General features: G+C 43.6%; 1 protein-coding gene across 8 annotated transcripts in view; it reads left to right on the forward strand.

Moving 5' to 3' along the window:
- The window catches only part of DISP3 (dispatched RND transporter family member 3), a 114,907-nt gene that overhangs the window by 27,239 nt on the left and 63,835 nt on the right, over positions 1-23,833 (forward strand). For 5 of the 8 annotated variants that reach the window (XM_090122840.1, XM_090122841.1, XM_031613354.2 and 2 more), the window contains one exon: positions 1,136-1,252. In XM_090122840.1, coding sequence (XP_089978966.1) covers positions 1,214-1,252 — 39 coding nt within the window. In that variant the 5' untranslated portion in view covers positions 1,136-1,213. Of the gene's footprint in view, positions 1-1,135; positions 1,253-1,540; positions 1,658-23,833 lie in introns of those variants that run through there. The other 3 variants (XM_090122851.1, XM_090122845.1, XM_090122847.1) reach the window with 3 other exon arrangements.

The following is a 23,833-nucleotide window of genomic DNA, read 5'->3' on the forward strand; positions in this document are numbered from 1 at the left end:
GCATCACTGGTTGCTCCGAGGAACAATTCATCACTCTGGTTTGGTGGCAGCGTATTTATCCCCCCACGAGCCCACCCTACAAGAGGAGAGAGGTAAATTGCTGTCATCTCTTTTTATGGAACATATAATCAGGTGGTAACATGGAGAGTCGACTCGGCTTCAAGCCATTTGGGATGAATTATTCATACATTTAAAATGTGTTAAAAAGAAAGGGAAATTGCCTTTCCGATGCAGCATCTCTTCCTGGCACTGCTGTGGTTGGGGATTGCTGGAGGAGTCCTATTCTGATGCTGATCATGAAGCATGGATGATTCTGATCGTGAAGCCCAAGGAGTCCATGGCTCTCAGAGTAGAATGGCTGAGGTGAATCCTGAAAGAGCTTCAGATGTGGTCATCTCAGCACAGCTGTACACCTGTCCTGCAGCAGTAGGGAGTCTGTTTTATTTAGCTTGCCTTCTTGCTGTTTCCTAGCGTGGACAAGTGATTAGTTTCTAATGGAATACTTGACTTCTAGCATCCTTGTTTTGGATTCCTCAGTTGGAACTGCCTGAAGCTGGCTATTATTTTTCTCTAATCCGTCTGATATATTAAAAATATATATACTGAAGAAGGTAACATTTATGTAATAGTTCTGGAGGACATTTATTACTTTGGAAGAATATCTGGGGCTGCTGAATCGGTGAAGCACTATTACATATCTCCCATGAAATTGGCCTTCTATCAAGGTTTTCTCATTCACCTGAGACCCTTTTCTCAGTATTTTTAGCATTTTTTTGAAAAGTGTGTATTTATTTGTTGTTGCAAAATGGCCTTTAATGAAAAATTTCCTGGGAATTGTTGGTAATTGACAAATATGGACTTTCCCTGATTCTCTAGTATGAGTGTTCTCTGTCTGGTCATCCAAAATAATTACTAGCTTTTCATATTTGACATTTTTCAGGTTGAAATGTTTTTTCATTTATCAAAGCATTGGAAAAGATTGAACAAAATCCTATGAAAAGTTTTGAAAGAACTAACAAGCATTTCTTCTATTTCCCATCCCAGCTAACAAAGAAAAAGGAAAATACTCCTGATGCAGAAAAATTCTGTTTCCACTTTCTCCAGAGAATTAATTTGATCCTGATTTTTCTTCCAGAGGAATCGCACTGGGAAGCAGAAGTTGCTGTAGAGGTGAAAGGTTCTGCAGCTGACTCACTGGAAAAGGGGGAGAACAATGTGCAAAAGAACCTGCAGATATCCCAGTGGATTTCAGGTAGGAAATGGAGCACACAACACATGTCTTTCTGTAATTGCATGGTAATTTTTATGCTGTGCTGTGGGAAAAATGCCAGTTGATCCTTGCAGCATTCTATTTTGTCTATGCAAGAATGCTACAAAGTCTTTATAACATCTAGATATACCATTGCTTGCCTGTCCTTCACACCTGTCTCCTTGAGACTCCTCTTACCATGTTCCTCGGAGCTCAAACACAAACATTGTGACAGAGCTCAGAACTCAGAACTTTGAGTTTGTGTCCATGCAACAACAGCACTGGCAGAATGTCTGAAGGGTCCTTGGCACCCTCAGGAGAGCAGAAAATGAAACCTGGATCCAGTAGGAGCACTTGGAAAGGTCTTGCATCTTCTTTGATTCAGTCTTTGGCCATTGTCAGAAAGCCGTAAGTGCCTGATCTTTTTCATTTCCTTTTCACTCATTTATGCTCACTTTAGACCCAATAACAACAACAACCAAATTAAATTACTTTCTGCTGAGCTCTGTCCTGGTGATCCAGGGCAGTTCCCCTTTGCCATGCAGGTAAATCAATTTACAAGGCAGTCATAAGATAGTGGTGAATGAAACTCAAGCTTTTTATGTCCATGGAGAAATTAGTTCTTGAACGTTACTGGAAGGAGTGGGGAATTAAAAAATGAGCAAAGGAAATGAGAAAGGTTATAAACACATTAAGTTGGGCTTCCTTGCCCTAGTGTTTGGAGCTGTCTCAGGTATACTTTGTATTGATTACAAAACTTATTGGAGCTACCTGCTGCTATCAACTGGTTTCCACTTATTGCTTTCTTTACCTGCTGGGCAGTCGATAGTCTCACAGAACTGAAGCCCCAAGTCATCTTAACGTGGAGCTCATGAGGATTGTAAAGCAGAAAAAGCTGATTTCTACTATTGCTGTTTCTTTCAGGGAAGGGAAACAACCCATGTGGCTGTTATTCAAGCATCCATTATAGTAAAAAGCAGGGGAAAGCAAAAGAGCCACATGGCTGTGAATGTCAGGAGCCATTCTGCTGTTCTGGAGTCTCTTTGTAACTCTTTTTTAACCTGCAGTGATTCTTCTGTAACCTGTATCTCTGGGCCGTTCAGAATCTTTGTTGTTGAAGGAAAGGGTTGCTATTTTCCCTGATTCTTTATACAGATCCATATAAGAAGGGTACAAAATAAAGCGTAGTCTAGGTGCTCTTTGTCAGAATTCAGACCTCCGGAATGAGAGCAGCCCACAGGATTTTGTTGGCGGGTGTCCAATGAAATGAGTGGAAATGAACATCCAAGTTGTCGAAAAGACTTTGAAAATCTCAGCTGAAGTCCTTAAAAGTCCATTTACTTTCTCACTGCTCTGACTTGAGGTCAGCTTCGGCTCCTGCCTTCACTAACTGCTTTAAAACTGCCTTGAATTTCTCATCTTTTTTATCCTATGGGATTTTTCTTTCTTTGCCTTTTTTTTTTTTTTCTTTCCTGACCCTTCATAAATCTTTTTCTTTTTCCCTTTTCTTGCACAAAAGCAGCCAGATGGAGATGTAGGGCAGGGGCAACGTGGGGGCATGCCCAGTTCAGAAGTAAGCCCCTGGCGTGCCCTGCAACCAGACAACCTCAGGCTGTTTTCAGTTCTTGCATGCTAAGCAAAACTGGGCTGGATGATATGCTGAAATAAACCTAAAGTCTGCAGGACACAGTGTTGGAAATGTGTCCATTTTGTCTGCATGAGACCCTCAAATGTGATGCCATGTGCTTTCGTCCTAACGTTGCACAGTGACAGGTGTATCAGCTGAGGAATCAACCATTTCAGTGGTATTTACTGTGAACTTAGCATTATTTCATCTTCTTCTATAAACCCTGGAGATCCTAGAGGAACAAGATGACACGAGATGCTTTGTTTTGTTGAGAAGTCAATTCCTGTCTTCCAGTAGTTTTACTTTTAGGGCATCAGCTTTAATTTCCCGTGTCATGACTGTGTTTCAGTGTTGTACAAAGGCACCTGCAGCCTATCTGAAGTCTTCCTCTGTACTTTTAGCCAGACAAATTGGTCTTTACTATTTCCCTGATCTTCTATACCAGGAACCAGGGCACTTGTGCTGCTTCCTACCCAAGAAATGGCTGCATTTTATTTACATGGACAAAAATAGACTTTCTAATGTAAAAAGCTGAATGTGGCTATATATTACAAAGGGATAATATTTAACATGCCAAAAAACGAGACAGTCTTATTCAGGAATGTCACGAATTTACGTTTTCACTTGCTTGTCTGCAATATAAACATGTTATTTTGATAGTGTACATTTAAATGTTATCTTTCTATTTAAGACTGTGACTAATTCACCCCTAGACTGGGACATCTCACAGTTATTGCTCATTTTTAGATTTTTGCATCCTGGAAAATCCTTGTGACCAAGGAGATTGAACTCAGATCTGCCTGGTCCAGAATTAATCACTCTTCATACTTGAGCTAGCGGGGTTTGCTGAGGTCCTTAATGAGCAAGACACAGGAAAGAACTGCAACACAGGTAGCATCTGAGTGTACCCATCAGAGGGCAATGAAATCCTCATGTGAAAGAATACACTGGCACATGCATTTGTCTTCTGCCAGTTCATTTGCCTAGAGTGTATATCTCTCAGCTGCCACATTAAAACTGTACTGTCTGTAGCAGGTCCTGAAATTACAGTCGTGAGCCACATTCCTTTGACCTTCTCTATATTCTGTTCAGATTTGGAGCTTCTGCCAATTTAGCCAGACAGCCAGAGAGTAAATAAATGCTTCCCACCTGGCAGGTGCAGAAAGGTTAGATTTGCATAAAGTGGCCAGTGTAAATTTCTCCTGTTTGTTGTCACCTCCCCTCCGACTGGGAATTCCAAGGCAGAGATAAATGTCAGCTGGAAATAGCATTTCAGTGTCAGCACTTAATCTCTTCCCGCTGTTTTCCTGTAGCCACTTTGTGCTGCTTTTTAACACATGGATCAGCCAATCACCTCCTACGTGAGCATCTCATTACTGGGCTTTTCTGTTACTGCTTTGCTTAGTCTTGACTTTCCTCTTATGTCTTCTGTTAGTAAATTAAATTCTTATCAGCTGGTAAGTCACTGTGCTGAAATGGTTGTGCACAACAGTTTGCTACTGATTTAATTCTCCAAAGTAGTTCAGCGTGTCTATACCTTCCCTTCCTATATGGATTAAGAATCACATAGATTCCCTTCGTCATACAGCAGGTCATATGTCTGACTTACAGATCACTTTAAGTCCCCAGGCTGAGAATTCAGTTCTGCAGAGCTCTAAGCTGTTTCTAAGTTCACTGGCCGATGTCACTGGAATCCAAGAGAATCTAGGAATTCTGCAGCTTGGGCACCAGCACCTCGGCTGTGCTCCTTTGTAAGTGCTCAGAAAATGTTGGCTGATGCATATGCCACCACCAGAAAAAGAAAGAGAATCTCATGAGTGGGTACAGTTTTCCAGGTATTTGATAAGTGTCTGCTGCTTACATACCCTCTACACATTATGCTGTAATGGTTAAACAATCCTTCCTCCACAAAATCAGGGACTCCACCACTGCTGCTTCCCCACTTACTTTGCTTTTAACTCTCTTTAGCTCTTAGTGCCACTTAGGACATGGAGGACTCTATAATCACACTTTTTACCAGCATCTTTTCTATCTTTTTGACTTTTTTTAGATTTCCCTTGTTTGTTCTGACTGTTCATGGTGATCTGTTCCTGGTGATCTGTTCCAGCTCTAGTTATTTCTTCATCTTCTCCTTTCTCTTTCACACATGTACAGAAATGCCCCCTCTAGCCATGAGCCTATAGTATAGCTCACAGCTTTGTGTTGTAGCTCATACTCTACCCTTGTCTTTGTGATTTGAGTGGTAACCTGTGTTGCTTCAGTTTGTACCAAGCAGACATATAACTGTTCTTTGATTTAGTGTGAATCAGAGGAACCTGCTCTGCTGCTGGCTCCAGTGAGATTTAACCAGAGCAACAAAGTTTTTTTTGCCATCCCCTTCTGCTTTGCCCCCTACCCCCATGTTGTCCTGCAGTCTCTGTTCTTAGCACAATCCCCAGTTCCTTAAGAGAGATTTCCATCTGATCTAAATCAGACTCACCTGTATCCTTAGAATAAATTGTGCAATTGTTTTGTCATTTCTCCAAGAGCAGTTTAGCCCCTTCATTTTGAACTGTGGTGGAGGATGGCATTCTGTTCTATCTCCCTTTCTATAATGTGTTCAAAATGTGCTATTTCAGACGTCCTCTCCGGTGCTGCTATTGCTGCATTCAGTAAGAGGGAGGAGGTGAAAGAAATAGATGGGTAATTTGGTTCTAAATCACTTTCCAAACAAAGCCTGTGCTGAAGGTCACCTGTAATGAAGCAGCCAAGTGGGTAAGGCCTCACAATCGAGGAGAAAAAGAGGAAAAGGAAAATGAGGCTAGAGATGAGTTAATGGTAATCTGGAAGCAATTTAATGGAGATGCAGGTGTTTGGATTGGAGTCAGGGATGCTAACTGGAAGGTCACAAGAGAGCAACTGTTTATGTGGAGGTTCTTTGTTGTGGTAGGAAACACCACACGTTCCTTTAGGACTGCTTAGTCCTAACAGCAGGCTGGCACTGTGTCTGGGCTGCCCAAAGCTTCGGTGTCCAGCATGAACTCACTCCCTCTGCTGCAATGCAGTTCAGCTCAGCTCAGAAGTCTTTGTTGGCACAGAAAAGCCTCCACCTGTTTAGCTGAAGCTTGGGAACTCGGTTCACCCACCCAACAGCAAGCCTGGGACATAGAAAAACATTGTGTACGTCAGCCTGAGATTTGCATGTGAAATTCTCACCCACTGCCAGATTTCTTGTGATTTCTGGATAATCCAATTCTCTAGTTCAAAGGGAGCATTCTTTTAAGTAGGCATTCAGCCCCCAGGACTCAGGGTGATATTTATACTGGTAGTGGTGGGAAGAGGAACAGAAATAGCTCACTTGCTGGGTTTTAGAGTTATTATCATTGAAGTTCATTGGAAAAAGATTCCAAGTGGGACAGGCAGGAGATAAATCTTTCTTCTGTGGGGAGGCTGTTTGTGTGGGGAGAAATTTCAGTGGCTAAGTTCAGAAAAAACTTTTCTAACTACTCAGCAGTGGAATTGTATGGCATAAACCATGGAATTCAGGGAGTATCCTTAACAAATAATGGCAAATCTCTTGGGTGAAGAGCCCTCTGGGGCACAGCTTTGGGCCACTGAGGATGAAAAGGCATCAGTTGTGCCTTATAGCAGCATCTAATGATTGAATAACTGTGGTGTAAGAAACTGTATGAGAAATCTGGTGTTTTCGGTCTTCTAAGTGTCTATCAGAGCTTCCTGAATAAAGCCTGAAAGGGAGAGTCTTGAGGAGAATCACAAATATCTATGTTTTGGACATCACAGAGCCAGCATCCTTGGAGAGCTTATTATCACATCTCCTTGAACAACTGCCCATTCCAACATGGTCACACGTAGAATAATGTAATGAAGAACTGTTGCCTTCATTCTCAGGCTAGAGCTCTTCTACATCACACCCTTGACTCTTTGTACTGCTCTGGACATGTGGCCTTTGTGTGGCTAATGAAGCTGTCTGAAGCTTTGAAAACCCAAGCTGCTCCTAGCACTCCTAACTTGGCACTTACAGCAGGAGCCTCTACCAGCAGCAGCCACACTTAAATACCTGATATTTCCGAAGAGCCAAGAGGGTTAATGTAACTAAGAAAGTAAGCTTGGAAATGCAAAATCATTTTATGGGGAAAACAGGGCATGTCATTAGCCTTGAGAAAATTTTTTGATGAGTGAAATGAACTTGCACATCTTTGACATTGTGCCTATACCATTGTGCCAAAAATGGTGACCACATTTTTGTACTTATAGGTGCAGTGGTAGGCATATGAGCATGTTTGTCATTGAGCATGTGCCAGTGTGTATGCAGTGTACACAGCTGGCATGGAATATCATTAACTTACACAGGTAGAAAAATGGTCATAATACTCCATGATCATAGAATCATAGAAAGGCTTTGGTTGGCAGAGACCTTAAAGATCATCCAGTTCCAACCCCCTGCCATGGGCTGGGTGCCCCCCCACCAGATCAAGCTGCCCAGGATCTCATCCAACCTCCATGGGCATCTCCAGGGATGGGGCACCCACAAGTTCCCTGGGCAACCTGCTCCAGTGCCTCACCACCCTCATAATACTGCCTATAAGTATGTGAGTGGTGATGTGATAGAAGCTTGGAAGTGTTAGAGAAGTAGTTAATAACTCCTATTTTCTGCCTGCATTTTCTGCAATTACAAGGTATACTACAGCCAAAAATGTTGGTTTGCTGCTGGAATTTTCCAACACCCCTCTGTCCTAGTGCTTGGTTTTATTTTACTGCTTTATTTGTATCACGCCTATTACAATGCCTTTGTCATCCAAAAGAAACCTGTCAAAGTAGTGGACTAATAAACAAGCCTTCAAGATATAACTTCTGCACATTCAAATAAGCAGATCTTCCCTAAAACATGCTTTTGAATGGTATCACAATGGTGATGTCCTATGGCATAGCAATTAAAATGAATCTTTTGACGTTTTTTGATGATTGGACTAGATGATCTTAGTGATCTTTTCCAACTTTAGTGATTCTATGATTTTCCATTATTAAAAAAAAATCTGAAATTTTCCTGCAGAGCCTTTGTATTAGAAAATTGTGTCGTTGGTTGCAGGCTCATCTGTTAGACAATGCTCCTTGACGTCACACATCCTGAGCCAAGCTGTGGTCCATCGCTTCCTGCTAGAACACATAATTGAGCTGGGGAGCAAAGAGCAATTGTGGGATACAAAACCAACTCTCCATGGAACTCTTTACAAAGATTTTTCACAGTGGGAGCTGGCCACATTCCCCTGAGCAGCACAGATGCTTGAAAAGGGGGCTTGGATTTCCATGGCAACAAGCTGCATTCTGCTGACTCTGGCGGTCTGTCACTCTCTGGATGTGTCTGTCACCCCCTGGTGCTCTGAGTTCCAAGGCCAACAATGTGTGATGGACAGAGATTGAAGTGAAGTTGTGCTGGGGTCAAGGGAATGCACTGCGAACATGTTTGGGGAAAGATACTGCAAAGTGAAGATGATAACTGCTGAATTCTTGGCTATCAGTTACAATGGGATCTTGCTAGTTGAGCCTGGTTACTAGGAAGATCAAATACACCATGATCACTCTCTACAGTTCCCTGAAGGGAGGTTGTATCAAGGTGGGATTGGCCTCTTCTCCTAACTTGTGGTGATAAGATGAGAGGTGATGGCTTTAAGTTGCACCAGGGGAGGCTTAGGTTCAATATTAGGAAAAATTCCTTCTGTGAAAGGGTGGTAAATGCATTGGCACAGGCTGCCCAGGAATGTGGAGTCACTGTCCCTAGGGGTGTTCAGGAGCTGTGGAGATGTGGCACTGAGGGTCATGATTAGTGGGGATGGGTTGATGGTTGGACTTAGTGAACTTAATAGTCTTTTCCAACAATTATGATTCCATGATTATATGATGACTCAGTCTCACAGTGTCTCTGGAAGGCAGTCACAGTGGTGAAACTGAGGCAGCCCAAGCAAATAACATACAGAAAAAACTAGCATCATGGCCAGGATCAAGAAGTTGTGTTTCCTTTGCATATTGCAGGGATCTCTCACATCTCATGGAAATAGTGAAGTGTGAGGGATATTCCTGGTTCAGGGAATTTGAATCACTTTTATCAAGAAAAAACATTTAACATGCACATACAAAGGAGTAGGTAAAAATGTTATAGTGTGCTAGAGGACAGTAGCCATGGACAAATATGTGGAAAGGGAATGGTGTGCTTAGAGCTAAGGGAGGGATGGGCTGAGGAGTTTTCTGGTTTTGGGTAGGACTGAAGTGTAGGAGGAGAGTGAGGTGTATTAATGGTAGTATGATGGCAAGATGGTTTGACTAGATGAACTTAGTGTTCTTTTCCAACGTAAATGATTATATGATTCTGTGAGGCTGAGTGCAAAGTCAGGAAGATGGGAAGTGCTCTGTCTGCCTCGAGTTCATCACGAGTTCAGTACAAAATCAAGAGCTGGCACAAGTGTTGTTTCCCATGACCCATGTATTTTCCTAGAGCTGTACTGCAAGAGAGATATCCAATGAAGACATCACTTCTGTAGGGATGGAGAGAGCTGCATTCCCTTTGAGAGCTGGGTTATCCTTAGGGAAATGGCATGTAGGGGAGGCTGAGCAGCTGTAGGCTGGCAGGCAGCATTTTCCTGTGCAGAGAGCAAGTATTTGTCTCCAGAGCTCTCAGGAATGTTTATGGCTGAGGAAGGATGTAAATCTCTTAGAATTCGAGTCCTTGGTGGATAATTATTCGCTCCTACTTCCTCCTGCACTCCCCATACCCTCCCGGCCAGGATATGAGACACTGTTTACAGACTATAAATGGATGCAATGCTATGTGCTTAATGTGGAGAGACACCTTAAAATCAAGTGAGGCAGAGGATGGAAGGCAGCTCGCCAACTGCTGCTCCTTCCCACCTGTAGTCAGTCCCTGAGCTTCCTATCACGCTCAGCTATGGAAAGCACATTTCTTCTATTTCCCCTTAAAATGACTTGTAGCCTATAAAGCCTGGAACAGGGTGACTGCGTGCTCAGAATCCTAAGGTGCTGGTCCTAAAAGGAGAAGGTGGCAGGGTGCAGCAGGGGAGGCTGTGCTACTGTAATTCCCCATCAGGTCTCTGGTTCTGCTCTTGTAGCTTATGAGGCTATCAAGGCCTCTCACTTAATTAGAGCCACAGCAATCAATCTTTCTCCCTGTTCATTATGCTTCCAGGCAGGGTTAGCAGTATTTTTGTTCTTGAGGCCTCAGGAGAATTTTCAGTTCATAAGGAACCAAAGCCAACCACAGTGAGTGGCACAGGCTGTGTTTATACGACTGCATTTACACTGGTCAGGCTGCACCTGGGTTCAGTTTTGGGCCTCTTTTCCCAGATGACAGTGACAGGACAAGAGGTAATGGCTTTAAGTTGCACCAGGGGAGGTTCAGGTTGGGTATTAAGAAAAATTTCTTCTTAGAATGTATGGTGAGATATTGAAGCAGGCTGCCCATGGAGGTGGTAGAATCACCGTCCCTGAAGGTGGTCGAGGACTGTGGAGAGGTGATGCTGATTCCTGTCCCATATCTGGAGGACATTTACTGGGGGGACAGTAAATCTTGGGACGTCTGATGCTGTGAGGTCTGGTTCTGGTTTGTGCCATGAATCTCCACTGAGCAGGTCCTCTGCCTAGAAAGGCACACAGGGCTTTGCATGAACTGGACACGACCAGCTGATTTGCTAGAGCACTTGCAGAGTGGCAGTTGTTCCAAGGCATTACGACTAGGCTGAGTGTAACATATCAAGTCATTATGGCATTATCTCTTCATTACACACAAAGTGCTGCTGGAGCTCAGGGAGGAGCACAGGGACAAAGATGGAGAGGAGGGAAGCGGTTCGTTAGCTGCCCACAGGAATCAAGCTCAACATCTCTTTTTCTTAGGCCGAGGCTCTGTCACCACCTGCAAAGTACAAGTCTATTAGAAATTAGGGCTTGGCTCAAGGACAGTTACAGCTGTAATACACGTGCTAATACACAAGTAGACCAGGTCACCTACATGCACTCCTCCTCCTGCAGCAGCTAGCACACATACAGTGCATACCTTGGATACTCCCCAAAATGCAAGAACAAACATCTTCCATCAGTGTGCATTTAAGTTAGGAAAATCAGGTACCACAGCATGCTTTTGCAACTACAGATGTGTTCATCTGCTTTATAGATGAACTGCTTGCAACCACACCCAATGCAGCTCCATCCACCAATCTGCATATTATCCTGAATGAAGCATAGGATAAAAGCTCCCAGGGGTCTCTTACCTTACCTACCAGCTGCTGGACTTTGTTTGCAGTGACTTTGCAGCACTCCTTATCCCTGCTGCTCACCCTCTTTGGACATGGATTGGGGTCCATTAACTTGTTTACTCCATGCTAGCCACAGCTTCACAGACTTCTTGCTGGACAATATATCAACAAAAAGCATTTGGCAAGATTTATGGGGTTGTTGCTGCCAACTGTGGACTGTGGAAAGTAAAAAATGTCCTTTCTGAGGCAATAAAATATAAAACGGGACCCAATTTCTCTCCAGGGCAGGAATCATTATGTTTGACAATGCTGTAAAACACATGGTGCTACAGCATGAGGGTGAGAGCCAGAGTAAACGCTGCCTTCAGGAACCTCATTCACGGCAGAGCTGGGATGTGTGAATTCATTGCAAAGCAGGATAGGAAGATTCTGGGGTGGAGTCTGTCTCCCTTCAGCCTTTCTCTTCTCTGCAAAGATTGGAAATCCCTCTACAGGCTTTGCACAGATTTCCTGAAACTGATTTTAAATTCAATCAGTTAAATTGGAGCAAGTGCTCTGGGTATGCACAGCAAGTCTGGATTCTACCTTGATTATATCAGCTCAGTTTAATTGGCTCACAGAATGATTAAACAAATGAAAGGCGTTTTAACTGGTTGAACCATACCAGTTTGAAACTGGGAGTTGGACTGGATGACCTTTAACGTTCCCTTCCAACTCAAATGAGGCTGTGATTCTATGAAGTCAGGCCTGATAGACCTGAATACCACTTATACTGTGCCAGGGAAGGCCTATATTCCTAAAGTCTGTCTGAAACGAGGGAAGGACGAGGTGTTGTGTCAGGCAGAAATAGAAAATGAAGGAGAAATGAGAGAGATGTAGCTGTTGGGCTCCATTGTTCCCCTGGGTGTGCACAGGAAAGAGATGTTCATGCCAGAAATACAGCACAGACTGCATTTTTCTCATCCTCTATGCACTGTGCTCTGCAAAGCTCTGTGCTCAGCAAAGTTATGTCAGCCTGGTGGAAGCAGCATCTTCACTGGGTCTTGCTTATTTCATGTCAACATTTCCAGTTCTTAATAAACTCAGGACTGAAAATTCCTGATATTCAGTTTTAGGAGGGCTATAATGAAAATCCTTTGAGAGGAAAGGCAAGCCTGGGAAACTCAGAGGTTTCTGTCTTTTTCTCTAGGCTGACTTCTAGAAATATAGCCTCTGCAGTGGTTGTGGTAACCCAGTGGGCTGGAAGTTGGCTGAGCCTGATGCTGGCCAACCCTTGTTAGATCAGGCAGATTATGTATAAAGGGGGCTGGAGAAAACGAAGGGGACCAAAGCTCGTTCTCAGCATCTCAGGAAATTCAGTGCACAACAGGCAGTGAAATCACCTTAAGCCAGGAAAGCAGGGTGGGGTTTTTTGGCTTATCAGTAGCATACTTTCTATGAGCAGAAGATGAAGTATACCAGTAGGTGACTGCTTTGTCTGCACTTAGGGATGCAGATCTTTACCTGAGTTGGAGTGCTGTAACCAGTGCCAGCTCCTGGTAACACAACAACAATTTGTTGAATAAATGCTATACTTGATTAATGACTTTGGTTACTACTACCAACTGGACAGTACTTCTTTGTTTGTAGGCAGTGCACATTATTGTTAGATTTTTCTTTCTCCAGTGGGTTTCTTAGATATTCTTAGATGCTGCTTACCTTTCATCAAGTGTTTTGTAGGGCATAACTTACTCTAGTATTGAACATAACCCGTAACCTGTAGTATGTGATATATCTCAATAAATCACCAGAATGCAGACTGAATTTTCACTCGGTCTCAGGCTAAGGCAGGCCTAATTGGAAGAGCCATACACTCCCTTTATATATCCAATGTTAAAACAGTGGGAAATTCTGATCCATGTGATGAAGAGCTGCGTGTCCCTGTTACTGCCTCCCCCTGCTTCTCTCTAGCTCCTTCCACAACCTGGGCTTCGTACCTCACAGCCACTTCAGCAAACATGCAGTAAGACAGTCCCCACTGTCTCTAAAACACTAGAACGTGTTCACACAGCAACTGCTGCAGAATAGGTAAGTGTGTTATGCAAGCACTCTTCATGTCAGGCAGAAGCAGCGGTGTGATTGTGAGGTGTGAAAGAGCAAAGTTCCCTTAAAACCGAAGAGAAAAGAGGTGGGAAAAAAACACATAGAGGAGAGAAGTTTCTCATTCAGACAAAAATTGGTTTTAGCTTATTTTCCTTGCTTCTTTTCCTTGCTTCTCTTTAACATCTCCCAACACCTTATCTCCCTCCTTTATCAGGAACCTGCCCCAGGGTTTCTTCTTACTATGCAAGCTTGTCATGTCTGTGTTTAATGAAGTTTAATTATCTTCTGAGATTCGATGAATAATTATAAATCTCTTCAAGATGCAATCACAAGCACTTCATGGTTCATTAATGATGGAAAATCAATTGTAACACACATAATCCCTCTCTCCTGCCCAGCCATACACTTGTCCCCCTCTGTGCACCTTGTTGTTCCTCTTCAGTTCAACACTGGGGAATGCATTAGCCTGTTTTTCTATGAAACAAGTTCAGTTTTGGCTAGGGTAGGGGCAAAGGAAGTGGAGATACACATAGTAGGAAGTGTGAAATTTACTGCTTTGGAGCTATCGTGGGCTCTCAGTTGACAGTTCCCTCGGTTTGGAGACGCTTGCCTCCAAAAATGTAGTTGCCTCCATTTGGGGAATGCCTTTGGCTGTATGCATATGTTCTTCCTCTTGATCTGATCTTCAGTTCGAATTCAAGTTACAAATTTCCCTGCTGAAAATCCCCTGAGATCTGGGAGCCTTTGGGCTATTTGCAAAATAACAGCGAAGTGTTTATTTTTGGTGGAACTGAAGAAGCTGGAGGTGCCAGCCCCAGCACAGGAAGCTCTTCAGTGCCATCTTCAGCTTTCTAAACCAAAGGCAACGTGTGGATCCAATGCACAATGATCCTGGAGTGACCTTTCTAATTGAAACTCGAACCTTTCTGTGCAATTATAGCTACAAAACGATATTGAATGCAGAAAAGATGAGTGTTTTTAATTTTTTTATTTTAATAAAGGTTAGAAGATTGAAAAGTAAAAGAGAAAGTGAGATAGAGAAAGAAGAATGGAAATTAATGCAGTTGAATTGCAGTTTCCAGCAGCCCCAGGAGAGCTCTGCAATGAAGATGACATTTCCATACAATTGACATTTCCTGGCTGGAGCAATCCTCTGATTTGCAGCTCCTTGTGTGCAAAGACCATCATGAAGAGGATCATTTAGTTTCTCATATCCATCAAATGGGATTTAATTTCCCCCCATCCCCACGTACTCCAGATCTCCTTTTCAGAGATGCAAATTGGCTGCCACTGCTTCACCTTTGGTAGGGGTGACCTCTGCCAGACTTCTTTCTCAGCTCTCCATGGAGCCTTGCAGGAGTGAGAACTTGCTTTTACTGAAAAGGTGGATGAGATGGGAACAACGGCTCTCATGAGTTCAGCTTCCAGGTTTGGAAGGGAGTTTCTGTGTACTTTCCATTTATTTGTATGTTTGCAGGCTAGTGTTGGTGTGTACATCTTTTCTTGACAAAAGTTGCTGAACTGACGCTGCAAGGAGTCATAGAATCACAGAATATCCCAAGTTAGAAAGGATCAAGTCCAACTCCTGAACCCATGGAATCCTAACAGAGCTCAGCTTTGTGGCTTTCAAGATGTGGAGGATCACGTTTGTTTCCAGCATCTTACATACACATTCTCCATGGCTTGCACTTCTTCCTGGGCACAGGTCGTTGTGGATCAGAGCAACTTTTCATAGAATCATAGAACAGAATCACAGAATCATTTAGGTTGGAAAAGACTGCTAAGATCATCCAGTCCAACCTCAACCCATCCCCACCATGCCCACGAAACCAAATCCCTCAATGCCACATCTACTCTTTTCTTGAAAACCTCCAGGGATGATGACCCCACTGCTTCCTTGAGCACAGAGGGATGGAAATTAATGCAGAGTGTACACTCTACAGAATGTAGCCATCATGCAGCAGACAGGAGCTGTATGCTCCATGACACTGCATTGCTTTGAATCTGCTTAATTCAATTTAGAGGAGTCGGATATGCATTTTCAGCTGAATTACTCCTCTTCCATAAGTATGTTGCTGCAGTAATCAATTGGCACATAATTAACAAACAATAACTACCCTATTAAATCTAAATGAAATGCAGATGCGATTTGGATTCATTTAGATCCTCAGCGATGAGTTCCTGTGAGTCCCCTTCAGCCGTTGCTCCCCTTGAACGAGAGCTGCTGCTGTGGCTGTTGCTGTAATTGGCATGCTGCCTTCTGGGTCAGCGTTGAACCAGTGTTTCATGCCCGCCTTGTGCTTGCACAGCAAGTCACTGTGGGCAAAGCCTGGATCAATGCAGTCAGCAGCTGTAGGCCACAAGGCACAGTGCTTTATTAACCCTCTAATCCCGATGCTTCCCTAAAGGGGCACTTCAGACAGCACAAAGATCAAGGCCAGCCCTTTCTTTTCACTCTATGCCACCAGCTTTGTAGCTTCTGTCTTTGCCATAAGCTGTGGCTACTGTCAGGCTCTGTCCTAAACCCTCTAATCAGTGCTTTGCCACTTCTCAGCACTGAGCTGGTGTGCAGCTATAGCACTTCCTCAGGCTGAAGCTGCAGCTGCTGTATGTGTGCTCACTGCCTGCCCTGACACTACCAGCCCTCACTGCAGCTGCTCCAGGCTGGATTAATGCAATTTCTGCTTGGGAGCTGTTGTGTTGCTGGGAGCAGGCTTTGCTAGCGAGCAGATAGTGCTTTTGTCCTGATGAAATCTGAACTCACGTGCTTATCAGTTGATTACCATGGGATGGAGACTGGAATTGGATTACACAAATTAGAGAGAGTGTCTAGGTGGCAGTTGTCCTAAATTGCCGTGTTACATTGGTATGCAGTTCTCACAACATGAAGTTCAGCTGAGGAATGGTTGTGCTCAGTGCTGAATGAGCTGATCCTTACCTCGTGTCATCCAGAGCACTGGAACAACACTTGAGGCACTTGAGTGTGTTTCTGGCTCAGCCAGTGAGCTGCTCCACTACCTTGAGCATGTCATTCAATTTCTCTGTGCTTTCATTTTCCTGTTTATAAAATGGCCATAATGATAGATACTTGCTGCATGAAAAGCCTAAATATCTTTTACTGAATAGAGCTGTGCAAGACTAGATGTTTTCTTTAATATCCTCTAGTTTGATGTTTTGCTAAAATAAAAGACACCACAGATGAGAAGATTAGATACAAATTTGATAAGTGTTGACAGATTGTTATTAACCAGAAAGCAACTGGAAACCATTCCTGGCTGGTGTAGACCATCACAGGCAAATTCTTTCCTATAAACGTACCCCTGAAATCTTCCTTGAGTGCAGATCACCTTTGGACCCTGCTTACAACGATAGAATTGATGACTGACAAATAATTTAATTAATTAGCAGAAAAGCTGAAGATAGAGATGGTATGCTGATAGGGAACTGTTTCAGTTACACAGAGTAATTGAAAGGCTTTGATGAGTTGTCCTGTTGATGAGTTCCTAGTTGTCTTATATGCATCTACAAAAGGCAGCTTCTCCTGTGAAACTAGACTGTCTCCTACCTTACTGCAAAGCAGAGATGTACATTCATAAAAGGACAGAAAGATTTCAACATCTTTTAGGGAAGTAAAAAGTAAAATGTAAAATTCTGCCTTAAATATTCAGACCAGAGTCTCCAGGCTGCATTCACACAGCTTTTAATTAACTCCTGGCATCTTGCAGACGCAAGGTAAGGTGGTCCCAAAGTACATGTCGAGCATTTCTCAGCTCCTCGTGCTGTTTTAGGCATGAATCTCAGCCCAAAGGAGCTGAATATGAGTTTATCATTGGCTTCAGTAGAGCAGGAGCTAGCTCTTTATGGAAGTAAGTTTTGATTACAGTGCAGGGATGGAAAAGGTCACATATAGAGCCAGAATGTTACAGCTGTAATGGTTCTGAAAGAAATCTGTGTGTGCTTCCTACATAAATGGACAGAGTGAGTCCAGCACCAGGATCCACCAGATATGTTGTGCACAGGCTATGGTGGCAATACGCCATCCATCTTCACCATGAGCAGACTTACAGCTGCTGTGGATGTGGTGATAAACTAGAAAAAATACATGCTTTTATCTTTTATGAGACACTCTGTATTTATAGGAAAACGTGGCAACTGCCCAGATTGAACTGTGACTTTTGGGAGAGTCGATACAAAACTGTAGGAGTGATTTCATACCCTGTAATAGCAGTCCAGGCTCATTAATGAGCAGAGTGTCATCTGCTGCATGCCAAGTATCTTGTTTGTGTACCTACATCCTTTTTTAGAAATTTTAATCTCAACACTTTAATGCACTTACAAGTCACATAGGAGATGAAACTGGGAGGATGCCACAGGGAACTCTGATGTGAAACCAACTGGCTCATGCATTTCAAAGTAGAAAACTATTGCCAATGTAAATTGCAAGGGGCCAACTGCAGGGTCTGCCCAAAAGCATAAGATCACTCCGGGGCCAAGAAAAGGTTATAATGCCCATATTTCTTTCCTCAGCCCTACAACTGTTGGCCAACCGCTGTGTGGGGAACCCCTGAGGTCTCCTTTTCAAATGTATGCTGGTTGCCATATAGAATCATAGAACCATTTGAGTTGAAAGGAACCCTTGAAGGTCATCTAGTCCATCTAGGATTGGCTAGCTTCAGCTGCCAGTTACCAAAAGAATACCAGATGGCCTTCAGAGGTTCCTTCCAACTTTAAGGATTCTGTGAAAACCAACCTGCTTGTCTCAGTGGGGCTGATCCTCCGCTATCGTAACAAGTGGGCCTCTTCAATTTAAAGCATCCAGGGAATTATGTCCTTCTGTTGTTACGGGTGGGAAGAGCAGCAGGCTCAGGATGTGCAGAGCTGTTTACTTGATGGTTACAGCCCCAGCAATCATTGCCATGCAGTTAGTGTACGCCAAGGCACTCCTGCAGCACTCACTTCTACAGTGCCAAAGGCTTCTGGCAAGGTAGAATCAGTCTCAGCCCACTTGCTCCCTTCTTTATTTTTCTTCACTTTAACTGATGGATTCCCATGCCAAAATGAGTTCCTTCAAACCAAGAAGCCAGCAGTGCATTTCCAGTGCAACACGCCGTACGCAAAGCAGCAGTTCAACACGGTAAGGCTACTCACATCAAACATGGGCTCATGAAAGTGTGTGTCCCTTCTTTCGGCCGTACCTCAGATGGGTGTTTTCGATGTATATGAACAGAAAGAGAGGGGGAAACTAAATTTCTTCCCTGATGTTTTGTTGATGTTGCTCTGGAATGTATCCTATGAGTGGTGGGTTCCCTCCCAATGCTGACCGTGTAAATTGGGATGCAAGGTGGAAAATAGACAAGGCCAATGCCTGGTGGGAGTTTGGGCTGGAAGTTCCCAGTACTGCAGGCCCTGGCTCTTTATCAGAGGGTGACTTGTGTAAGTAAGGGAGCTGCTGTTTGGGAATTGTCTCTATTACAGAGGCATTAAGTAGATGTTCCTGAAATAGCAGCAGATCAATTGATTCATAAGTAATTAATGCATTCCCTTCCCTCTGGGCAACGCTGGATCTATAGCTCAGGAATTAGATAACGCAGTTCAACTCTGTTTGGCTGAGAAAACATTGGCACTTATATTCCTCAAGGCCCTCACTGTGAGCACCATCTCTCCTGCTGCAGAGACTTTCCCTTCTCCCGTTGAGAACCTGGCAGTTATCTCCTGCATGAACTGCAGCATCGCCTTCTGTAGCTGCAAAGCCTGGAACATCCATCTGCAGAGGCTCTGGGGCACAGGATTAGGGTTGGGGGTTGAGTTCTTTGCAGGTTTCTTTATCTCTTTGCAAAGTGCCAACTCTGCAGCTGTGTACCTGGGAACAACTTTTCCTAACCTATTTCACCTCTACTTCAGAGTAAGTGTAGGCAAGGCTTTTCTTCAATTCGTAATCATAAAGAAATGGCAGAGGTCCTTATGTGAGGACTGTTAAGCTGCAAAAACCATTGAGTCTGCAGTGTGGTCAGCAGGATAGTATAGGTCTTGCTGATATTCTCTCTGCTGCCAGAGACAGTGAGACCAAAGAGAAACAAAGATCTTCCAAAGCTTGGACTGAGTTCTTGCAGCTTTCCAACATGCTGCAGTGTCTTGCAGAGGCTCTCATTCGAGCTCCCTAGGCATGCCCTAGGGACTGAGCAGTGGGCTTACACTGAACAGAAAGGAACAAAGCTCCTAATATTTCCAAGGCTTATGGGAATACTATTATTTTTATTTATTATTTGCAGTCACTACACTAATTAGCAACTTCCCAGGGGAATCTGCTAGCTGTGCATCCTGCTGGGCTTGAAAGCTATTGCATTCATTTCGTGTTTAAGTTGATGTTTTAATTAAACTGCCCCCTAATTATCTTAACTAGCTTTTAAGTAATAACTTTCCACTGAACCATTTGCATTGGCTGCTAATTGGCTCCCTTCTGTTTACATAGTTTTGTTTGGCTCAGGCAAATGTGGCAATGGAATGGCAGGTAGGTTTGGGAAGGGGCTATGCTTCATACACTGTGCTTTTACTGTGTTTGCTTTTGTGGTAATGAATCAGATTCCAGGGTGAAATGGAGATGGCTGTGCTGAGGAGTGCTTTACCATTTGTTTGTGGGCTGTATGTGATGAGGATATTAGATGCTCATGTTTCTTCCAGTTACTCCACTTCAGGGCATCTGATCATTGGCCAGATCAACTGCAAATTATTCAGTTTCTCTGTTCACCCAGTTTGGGCTAATTCACAGTGCTTAATTAATGCACCTTGACCCTGGCTGGGAGCAGGGTCAGTTCTTGGCACAGCCAGAGGCATTAATAATGTACACAGCAGCTGCTGCAAATTGTAGAGGTCACCACTGAAGCTCAGTAGTTCAGGGGCTTGCTCTATCTTGTATGCAGTAGGACTGGAAGGAGGAGTAGCATATCCTCAGTTCCAGACATCCTTCAGCATGCTGATGTTCTACCTTTGCTGGGGCAGTACTCTTTGTGCTGGGAGAAGACTGGATACTGGATATTGTGTCAGTCACACCACTGACCCATACAGCTGGCTTGAGAAGAGCCTGCAATGCAGACATGACATCTGATGCAGTGTTCAAGCACACGTATGTGTATTTCAGTGATGATGCGTGGTGAGGTTTGGGGTGTCTGCATGTCATTAGATTGCTGCATGCAGTTTAGAGGTGTAGGTCATCAGATGAGTGTGTTCATTGCTGTGCTATGCAAACAAACCCCGTGTGCTTGTCTGCAAATGGCTTTGTGTTCCTGGAGATTTTCAGACATACTGGTGTTCAGATACATGATTGCACACCTCTTAGCACACAGGGATCAGATTTGATTCAGAGTTTTGTAGTCATGTGTTATTTAAATGCTGGATTACATTCCCAGGAGTCTGATCAAGGTGTTACAGATCATGCAGTTTGTCATCTTGCTTTTCTCTTCTTGTTTTCCTGTGTTTGTTTAAAACTTCTACCACAGAAGTAACAAAACGTGATATGAAGAAAGGTGTCCCAGGGGCAGCAGGTGAATGTATGTAATCCTTTATTGCTTGTGTCACCAATGCAAAACCATCCTACGTGCCATCAGCTCCCATTTAGAGATGTGTGCTAATTAGACTTCTATTACATGTGTTTGAAAACAATTCGAGTTACAGTGCCAGCATGTGTCTAATTCAACCTCAGGATGTTAGAGTTAGCAAGTGGTGACTCAGTCTGATGGCTGGAGAGCATGAATGGAGAGCATGGATGGCCTTTAGGTGCCACTGCAGCCATGTGGGGTCACACCTACTGGTCAGTGCTCCTTGACATCCTATAGGGTGCTAAAAATTTGCCTATATTTTTGGGGTATCAATGTCCCATGGCTCCTGAACATTTATGTTGGACTATAAGAAGAAGGTGTGCATGGTGGATGGCACACCAGATGTGCTTGGGCTGAATACGGGCTGTCTTTTACCATCAGTCAACATTTTCATCTTCTGAGAACAGTGGAGCCTCTATGTCAGTATTTGCACCCATGTACCTCAGTGCTGGGCTGTAGTAATGCAGTGGTGGTTCAGTTGGGATTGGAGCAGTGTAGGTCTCTGTCACAAGTTTCTTTTGAATGAAAACTCTAAAAGTGCTTTTAGAAGATAGGATGAGAGGTAATGGCTTTAAGTTGTGCCAGGGGAAATTCAGGGTGCATATCTCAGAACAAGTGGTGATGCACTGGCACAAGCTGCCCTGAGCAGTGGTGGGGTCACCATCCCTGGAGGTATGCAAAAGCTGTGGAGATGTGGCACTGAGGGATGTGGTCAGTGGGCATGATGGGGATGGGTTGGTGATAGGACTCAACGACCTGAGTTCTTTCCAACCTTAACGATTCTACAGTTCTATAAAAGGACAGTTTTGGATTTACTGACATGCATCTGTTTCCATGGTTTTCCATAGCTTTGTGCAATGTAACAGGACTGAGACCACCAATTCCTGTGACCTGAAACTGTCAGTAAACCTTGAGCCATTGATCACTGCTGGCTGACTACACCTGTTACCTGAAAGAGAAAGGCTTTGCCTTCATTGCTCTTGCCCTGATTCTCTTGACATTGCTCCAAAGATCCCTATTGCCAGAGGATGCTGAGCAGAACGTATTTGGAGCTAAGTGATTCTTCCCCCTTGAGGAATTTGCATTCAGCAGTCCTTGCTACTGTTGTTAACATCCATGTCACAAAACAAAATAAAGGCCTTCATCTACATTTCCAAACAGCAAAATTTTCCCTACTTTATAGAGTAAGCTTAAATCCTCCTTTTGCCATCATAAGCATCTGCTTTCAAATAGATGGGTAGGAAATCAGTTTGGGTTTTAGTCTGACTGAGAAGGTTTGCTATTTGTAAATTCTTTCTTTGTAAAGCCAGCACCACTTCACATCACTGTTGTGACAGGTTTAACCTCTGCAGCTGCCCTTCTGTGCTCCAAATCCTGTATGTATTTTTTTTAACCTGTGTCTGTGAAATTCTGCAGCTCTGATAAAGGGAGAACAGGAAGAAAAAGGCCAAGAGTTTTGCACGGGATGGCTACTAACTAATGTGCATGGTCTCCCCAGCCCCCTCCTTTGAACGAATGCATTGGCAGGTTCCTTATTTGGCAGCTTGCAGTCCCTGCCTAGATTAATGTAGTGGTAAGTCAGGCTTCAAGCACCTAGCATTCATGTCAGTGGCTGTAATTGTCAGTTAAAATTTGTTTCTGGAATAAAGTAAATACCCCTGAATGTACAAAAATCCAAAGCTGGAGGTAAGAAACTGTTTAATATTGATTTTCATTCCAGAGACTGGAAGAGGACCGTAGGTTTTTGTAATCTGCACAGAGCTTTTGTGCACCAAAAAGGACAGAAGAGAAGAGAGAAATGCAGAGATTGATGAATGAACAGGAGGAGAGAGGGGAGGACACACAGAAAATAAAGTGGTGAAAGAAATCACTTCCTGTGGTTTCAATTCTATACCATCAGACGTTGTGTTGCTTCTTCTAAGGGCACCTTCACAATTCAGAGCAATGCAGATGTGAACACTATGGCCCTTCAGCATTTTGCTGGCGCCTAAGGGGAGCTTATGGGACTCCCACAAATGTCTGATGAGAGAACTACCAATTTTTGCAGGCAGACAGGAAAATGACAAGAGTGAGCTTTGTTCCACCTTTGCACTTCTTCAACAGAGCACAGTGAGACATGTCTTTTTCTAAGGATTCTTTTTGCCAGGGATATGAGGAAAACTGAAGCACTGATCTGCCCAGTGCTCACCCTGGTGAGCTCTCCTTACTGATCTCAGTGTGCAGAATACAATCCTAGGGATGGCAGAGTTGAGACCTGGGGAGAACTCTGTTGCTTTGAGTCGGTAAGTTAAGATTGCAGCAGAATCATAGAATGGCCTGGGTTGAAAAGGACCACAGTGATCATCTAGTTTCAACCCCCCTGCTACGTGCAGGGTTGCCAACCATTAGACCAGGCTAGCACTACATTCAACAGAATCTGAGTTTTTATCTTAAACTTTCTGAAACACTGCAGTTCAACCACAGGCTCTTGTATTCTGTGCAGCAACATCTGGCTGAAGTGCCATACACTGTCCTGTACTAACTAGATGACTGCAGGACTTTTATTGCTGATAGCATCTCAAAGTAGTCCAAAGGACCATAGCTTCTTCCTTTTATCAAAAGACAGCCTCATTATTTACCAGTGTCCGTGCCAGTGGACTTGAACGTGAGATGTGAGTTGCTTTGCACCCTCAGATCAGCCCTGCAATTCATTTCCTTTCCTAGCTCACCACCCCTGTCTATTTTAACTCTTTCTATGGCTGAAACCCTGAACGTACTGAGGACCTCATCTTTCCTGTCCACAACCTCACATTTTCCTTCCTCTTTCAGGTAGGCTCAAAGAACTGAATGGTATTGTTCAGCTTCCTTATCTTGATGTAAGACAAGCTGTGCTCGTTTTCTTAGTTAATCAGTTTGAACTGTTGACACCATAATACAGAAACAGTGGGGCTTTCAGCCCATACAGGAGCCAGATTAATGAGTACACTAAAGCTATAACAAAAGGAACTTTGCTGTGGAGACAAGTCTTCAGAGAGCTCATGTGAGT

Source organism: Phasianus colchicus, chromosome 22, assembly GCF_987193195.1.
Source record: "Phasianus colchicus chromosome 22, bPhaCol1.hap1.1, whole genome shotgun sequence".
Lineage (NCBI taxonomy): Eukaryota > Metazoa > Chordata > Aves > Galliformes > Phasianidae > Phasianus > Phasianus colchicus.